General features: G+C 41.4%; 1 protein-coding gene across 2 annotated transcripts in view; it reads right to left on the reverse strand.

Annotated features, from left to right (window-relative positions):
• The window catches only part of LOC121961283 (laminin subunit beta-1-like), a 41,021-nt gene that overhangs the window by 33,322 nt on the left and 878 nt on the right, over positions 1–6,821 (reverse strand). The window contains exons 2-3 of one of the 2 annotated variants that reach the window (XM_088073009.1): positions 3,040–3,130; positions 2,590–2,765 (exon numbers count right to left, since the gene is read on the reverse strand). In XM_088073009.1, coding sequence (XP_087929135.1) covers positions 2,590–2,765; positions 3,040–3,073 — 210 coding nt within the window. In that variant the 5' untranslated portion in view covers positions 3,074–3,130. Of the gene's footprint in view, positions 1–2,589; positions 2,766–3,039; positions 3,200–6,821 lie in introns of those variants that run through there. The other variant, XM_088073008.1, reaches the window with a different exon arrangement.

Here is a 6,821-nt window from a genome sequence, read left to right on the forward strand (position 1 = left end):
TAATCACGCCTTTACTGTCCTCGCCTGCACAGCAGATGGTTTGGCATGAACACACACACACACACACACACACACACACACACACACACACACACTCAGCATCGCACCGTGTGAATAAACAAGACGAGTTTCTCAATTTCACCGAGTCCCGGCCAAAAATGTGAGTGTTGAAATATGAGCGGAGTCTCTGAGTGGCTCCACTCAGCCGAAATGTTTTGTTCTGGAGGCTCACTTCCTGTCCCTCCGCCAGCGTCACGCAGCTCGCACTCGAGCGCGGCGCTCCTCCTCAGGACGCCGAGAATGCCTCCGGAACTAGAGATTGCTGGTTATCATGAGGAGCAGCGCCGCTCCCACAGAAAACCACAAACCAAATAAAAGCCAAAAGGTCCATATCGAGCACCCGTAATCATGATCGTTTTTGGGGTTTGTTCGTGTCGCTGTTGTCGGTGATTGTGATGGACTCCGACTGTGATTGTTGCTTCTGATGTTGTGTTTTGTGTATTGTGTCCCCTTTCATTTACGAAATAAAAAATAAAAAATTTAAATAAAATAAATAAATAAAATAAGGAAAAAGAAGGAACCTGAGAAAGGCCCCACAGCAAGTCACATCATAAGGACACCGTTCACACAGCCAGAGGGTCACTTCATAAGGACACCGTTCACGCAGCCAGAGGGTCACTTCATAAGGACACTGTTCACGCAGCCAGCGGGTCACTTTATAAGGACAGCATTCACACGGCCAGCGGGTCACTTCATAAGGACACCATTCACACAGCCAGTGGGTCACTTTATAAGGACACCATTCACACGGCCAGTGGGTCACTTTATAAGGACACCATTCACACGGCCAGCGGGTCACTTCATAAGGACACCATTCACGCAGCCAGCGGGTCACTTCATAAGGACACCGTTCACGCAGCCAGCGGGTCACTTCATAAGGACACCGTTCACGCAGCCAGAGGGTCACTTCATAAGGACACCGTTCACGCAGCCAGAGGGTCACTTCATAAGGACACTGTTCACGCAGCCAGCGGGTCACTTTATAAGGACACCATTCACACGGCCATCGGGTCACTTCATAAGGACAGCATTCACACGGCCAGCGGGTCACTTCATAAGGACACCATTCACACAGCCAGTGGGTCACTTTATAAGGACACCATTCACACGGCCAGTGGGTCACTTCATAAGGACACCGTTCACGCAGCCAGCGGGTCACTTCATAAGGACACCGTTCACGCAGCCAGAGGGTCACTTCATAAGGACACCGTTCACGCAGCCAGAGGGTCACTTCATAAGGACACCGTTCACGCAGCCAGAGGGTCACTTCATAAGGACACTGTTCACGCAGCCAGCGGGTCACTTTATAAGGACACCATTCACACGGTCAGCGGGTCACTTTATAAGGACACCATTCACACGGCCAGTGGGTCACTTCATAAGGACACCATTCACACAGCCAGTGGGTCACTTTATAAGGACACCATTCACATGGCCAGTGGGTCACTTAATAAGGACAAAATTCACAAGGCCAGTGGGTCACTTCATAAGGACACCATTCACACAGTGAATAAAAGGAGGCTGCCCCCCGAGCTCGCCCCCGGCCTGCAGACACAGGGAGCAGACTGTACAACACACAGCGCTTTTATTGTGGCGAGGAATGCCTGAACTCCCACTCAGCCAGCAGATAACTGGACATGTAGTTTTATGTGCACACTAATAGGTGACTTTAACTTTTACCGAAGTAATCCTCTGGTAAAATGTCTGTACTTTTACTCCAGTATAGCTTCCAGTATTTCATCCATCACTGTTTCTTTCAGTGCAAGACCAATAATTTGTAACATTCACAGTGTGGTATTTGTACTTTTACAGCATTAGCTGATCTGAATACTTCCTCCAACACTATAAATAGGTGATTTTCAGAGACTTCCTTTTGGGTTTATCTCAAAGGAGCAGACGGAGCTCTGAGGAGTCATGAACTCCACTTTTTCTTTGATACAGAAGCCGAAAACGCTGGGAAGGTTTCTCTGGATTCTTCTGGTTTCTCTTTCAGCGCAAAAACGTAAACTTCATGTGTAACACTTTTAAAAACAGCGGCTGCAAAATATTTGACAAAAAGAAAAATTAGGGAGAGAAGAATGTGAACGTTTTTTTCCTTCTCATAATAAAAACAAACCTCGGCCACAAAAAGTGGATTAAAACGGACTAAAGTGATTTTCTGTTTATGGATTTCCTGCACATTTTTGGGTCACTTCCTATTAAGTTGCACCAACATCAGTATGCAACAACTACTTTAAAAAATGCTCAAGGACATAGTAATTAGACAACATAAAGATCCTAGGTAATGTTTTTTTGGTTTTTTTTGGTGAGTTGCTGTGTTTGGCTTTTTATTCTTTTTTTCTCTCTTTATTTCTGTAGGTTTTGACAGCTGAGTAACTGACAGACAGAACTTCTACTTGTATTTGTTGATTTATTTTTGACAAAGGGAGCTGGCCCTTTCCCATCGTGGAATTTTTGTACCAAATAACCTGGTTTGATTTTAATTGTTTTTTCATGAGGGAATAAAAATTTGAGGGTTAATTTTCTGACCTCCAGGTGTCCGACGATGCAGAAGCGCTCGGGCTGCGTCAGGCCGCAGGTGGAGGAGGCGGTGAGCTTGTGCGCGCGCCCGATCAGCAGGTCACCTGTGGCGGGGTAACAGCTGCCCTCCGTGCACACGTCGGCGAGCTCAGGTAGCGGCTGCGGCGTGACGGGAGTCCACGAGGCTGCGGGGAGGAAAACAGCCGTCAGTCAGAGACGGAGCAGCTCAAATTAAAGTCACACAGAAGAATGAGCAATAAAAAGCTGCATTTAATTTTCCTGCAGCAGCGGACTTTCCCTCAGTCTTTAAAGCAGTTTCTGGTCAAATAAATGAATAATGGTTTACATCTGGATCTCATTACGCGTGAGAGCAAACAGCTTTGGCAGCTCCAGCAGATGAAAAACACCCAAACAAAGTTTTTACACTAAAAAACGTTGATTATAAAAACACAAACTCACCCAGACTTGTTATCATGAGGATTAGGAGCAACATCTTCAGGTGAGGAGCATCGACGGCTCGTCCTGTCGCTGGTGTTTATGCGTCCTGCAGCTGAGACAAAGTGTGTGTGTGAATGTCAGTGTCAGAGAGTGTGTGTGAGTGTGTGTGTGTGTGTGTGGGAAGGAGGCTGAGGGAGGTTTCCACAAGTCCCGATGTACGGGGTGTGGACAGTGCTGAACATTAGACAACAGAGTGTATGAGGTGTGGATAGTGCCGAATATGAGACTCCAGAGTGTATGAGGTGTGGACAGTGCCACAGATGCTCTCCCAAAGATGATTTCAGTGCAGGGACACTCAGGGACACTCAGGGACACGTGTTTTGAATCAGGGCCACTATCCAAAAAGCAGCTCCATGCACGTTTCTAGGATTTTAGGACATTTCTAAGATTTTAGGAAGTGTCTATGTTTTTACAATGTTTCTAGGACTGCAGGACATTTCTGGACTTTTAGGATGTTGCTTGGATTTTAAGAATTTTTTAAGGATTTTTAGTATTTCAAGGTTTTGGGGAGATTTCTAGATTTTAGGACCTCTCTAAGGTTTTAGGACGTTTCTAGCATTTTGGGACATCTCTCAGATTTTAAAACTTTTCTAGGATTTCGTATTATTTTATTTATTTATTTATTTATTTAGGATTTTAGGGCTCCTTTAAGTTTTAAGGACATTTCTCAGTGTTTAGACATTTCTAACTTTTTCTCGAATTTTGGGACATTCTAGAAGTTTAGGACATTTTGAAGTTTTCAGGACATGTCCAGGATTTCAAGGAGTTATAAGGATTTTAGGACTCTTTATCCAAATGGAGTCCAGTGAGTTTGGTGCTGCTGATTTCAGGCCGTTTCTCATAAACCAAATAAAGGATCTTACTCAGTAACAAAAAGGCCTATCTCTGTGGGGATCTTTTTATAATGATGTTGGACACTTAAAATAATAATCTGAGCCTGTCAGTGACCAAAAGAAAACCTCCCAAAAAAACACTTTTTGTGGACAGACGTTGACGGTGTGAACAGCACTCTCTCTCAGTTTTGGACCAGTTTCATAAAACTGTTCCTCCCATTAGACATTTTGACACAAAAACAACTAAGAACAGGGTCCAGGCTGAAAAATACTGAAGTGACCTTTAAAATCTGCTGAAAATATGTGACATGTTGATGTATGGACCAAAGTCTGAGGATTTAACTCTGCATATATGACAACACTGCCTCCCTGTGTTCTTAATGAGGAGCTACAGCTGAAACACTCATTGTGTCGTTGCCTTTTTATAATTTTAAATCTACTAGTGTTTTGCAGTTTGCAGGATATTCCTTACCAAGTTGCTAATTGCCCCTTTTCCCGTGTTTTTACTTGTTAAAGGTGTCTGAACGCAGCACAGGAAAAGCTCAAAGGGTTAATGTAAAGCTCTGCATCACCTGCAAACATCTGAACGCTCCTCTCAGACCCAAATTGTGCCTTTTGAAGTCATTCTTGCTTACAGAGAATTTAGAGACGCAAATTCAGATTACTTCATCTTTTGAATATTTGTAATTTAATGACTGAACAAACAAACAGCAGAGTGTTAAACTCCAGAAATAGTTTGATGAAAAACTCTCAGCATGTGGCCAAAAGTCATTTTCACGTCCAGCTGGAAACGCTGAGGACAATCAATTATGTCAGTCTTTGCTTCACGGTGTAATCCAGGTGAGTGTGTGTTAATCTGTGCGTGTGCGTGTGTGTGTGTGTGTGGGATCAGTCATTTTGGTAGTGATGGGGCAGAGCAGAGGGAGGTCGGTGGGAACGTGACGGAGGAACAGAGCGTTTTTCTTTGCTCCTGCAGTCAGATTCAGATGGAAACACAAAGTCTGGGATTATTGGGGCACCGAACAGCACAAACTGAAGAAATTATTATTACGCTTTTTACTTTTAAAACTTGAGCTCAAACATTCATAAAAAACAGCACACACATCAGAAGGGGCAAAAGCTGATTTCTGATATGAGTCTGATGTTTGGATGTAGAAAATTGGCTCTGTACCAACTACAACAGAAAATTAAAAACAATTAGGATACAGATTTTTTAAACTCTTTCTTAATGTAATTTTCTTGGGTTCTTTTGGTTTTTTTGTTTGTTTTTTGTCTTTGCTTATTTTTTGGTAATTTTCTAGTAACTTGTTGGACATGTTCAAGTTAAAAAAACCACCTTACACCTTCGTCAGTGATGAAGAATGCAGATGCTCTCCTGTCCGGTGTTTTTGGAGCTGAAGCATCGTCACGAGGGAGCCTGTCAGCAGGTTTGTTCCTGAGGCGCCCCTGCAGCTCGGTGCCGTCAGCGGCTCCATATGCCACAATTAAAAGTTGTGAAAAGCGCTCCACTGGAGGCGTTAGGTTGTTTTTTTTGCACAGAGCTCGATAATGATGTGCTTCTCATTTCGAACTGCCGACGTCTGCTCGTGAACGACAATATTGACCACCGACTCTGTCCGATTCAAGGAGAACGACCGAGGAGTCAACGTGATTAAAAGTGTTGATGTAAAAATGTTTTTCCTAAAGAATTTCCTCATGTGTTTAAAGCAGAAGCAGCGTCAGTGAGCATCTGCTCCGCCAGCTGACCTGTGGAGACTCTGCTCGTTTAATCAGAGCAGTCTGACAGAGTGCATGCAACACATTTCCAACACATTTCCAGGACTTTTCCATGAATTTTCCAGGACTTTTCCATGAATTTTCCAGGACTTTAAGGAAAGTTTTCAAGACCATACATTCTCTGAAACGACCACTGATACTCCTAAACATTTCCTTTTTATTGAGGATTTTCAAATAAAAGATTTTGCCAATTTATTTTTCTGTAAAAAAAAAATTAGCGTTCTTTTTTTTTCTTTAAAATTTTTTGGCGATTTTTTAAGTAAATATTTTGTTGGTTTAAGGGGAAAAAAAATGAAGGAATTTTTTTCTTTAGATATTTTTTGGTGATTTTTAAAGAAACACTTTTAGCATTTTTTTTTCTTTAAAAGCTTTTGGTAATTTTTAAAGACAAAATGTATTTTGTATTTTTTTCTTTTCTTTGATAATTATTGGCAATTTCCTTCTTTAAATATGTTTAACGATTTTTAAAGAAAAATTTGTAGGGTTTTTGTTCTTAATTTTTTTGTGATAAAAAAATGCTTTCCAAAGCTGTGGTCCGGCAGGTTTGAATATTTTATGTTTCGTGTTTATATAAAAATGATTCTGTCTGACATTCATGCAACAAACGATGCTGTCGTTGTTCTCAGTTTCTTCACCTTTTATGTGCAAACTGCAGCATAAACGAGCTAATTGATCATTATTTTTCTCCGTCTCTGTGCTGCTGCAGTCTCACCCGGGAATCTCTGTTCTCACAACATCTGAAAAGTTGCCTGGTGACAAAACTAATTTTAGTCTCCCATTACATCAGCAGATTCTGGCTGCCGTTAATTTCTAATAAATGTCATCAAAAGCGATCAGTTTATCTATTTTTTATTGTTTCTGTCTCAGGCATGTTTAGGTAAAAAATAAAATAAAATAAAAAATTAAGTTAGGTCGAAAGTAATGAAAAATGTTTGGTAGTAAATTATAAACGTTTTTTTCCCCTATTCATTCCCTCAGTATAATTTCTACAACTTTATGGCAAAATGCTTAAATTAAAACAAAAAATATAAAAAAATGTTTTGTGTTAAATAATTTATAGAGCAAAATGATTTGATTTGATTTGATTTGATTTTAATTTAAGCTGCATGTTATGTATGAAAGGTGCTAAACAAA

This window comes from Plectropomus leopardus, chromosome 22 (genome assembly GCF_026936395.1).
Source record: "Plectropomus leopardus strain MGB_pleo_1.0 chromosome 22, ASM2693639v1, whole genome shotgun sequence".
Taxonomy (NCBI): Eukaryota; Metazoa; Chordata; class Actinopteri; order Perciformes; family Serranidae; genus Plectropomus; species Plectropomus leopardus.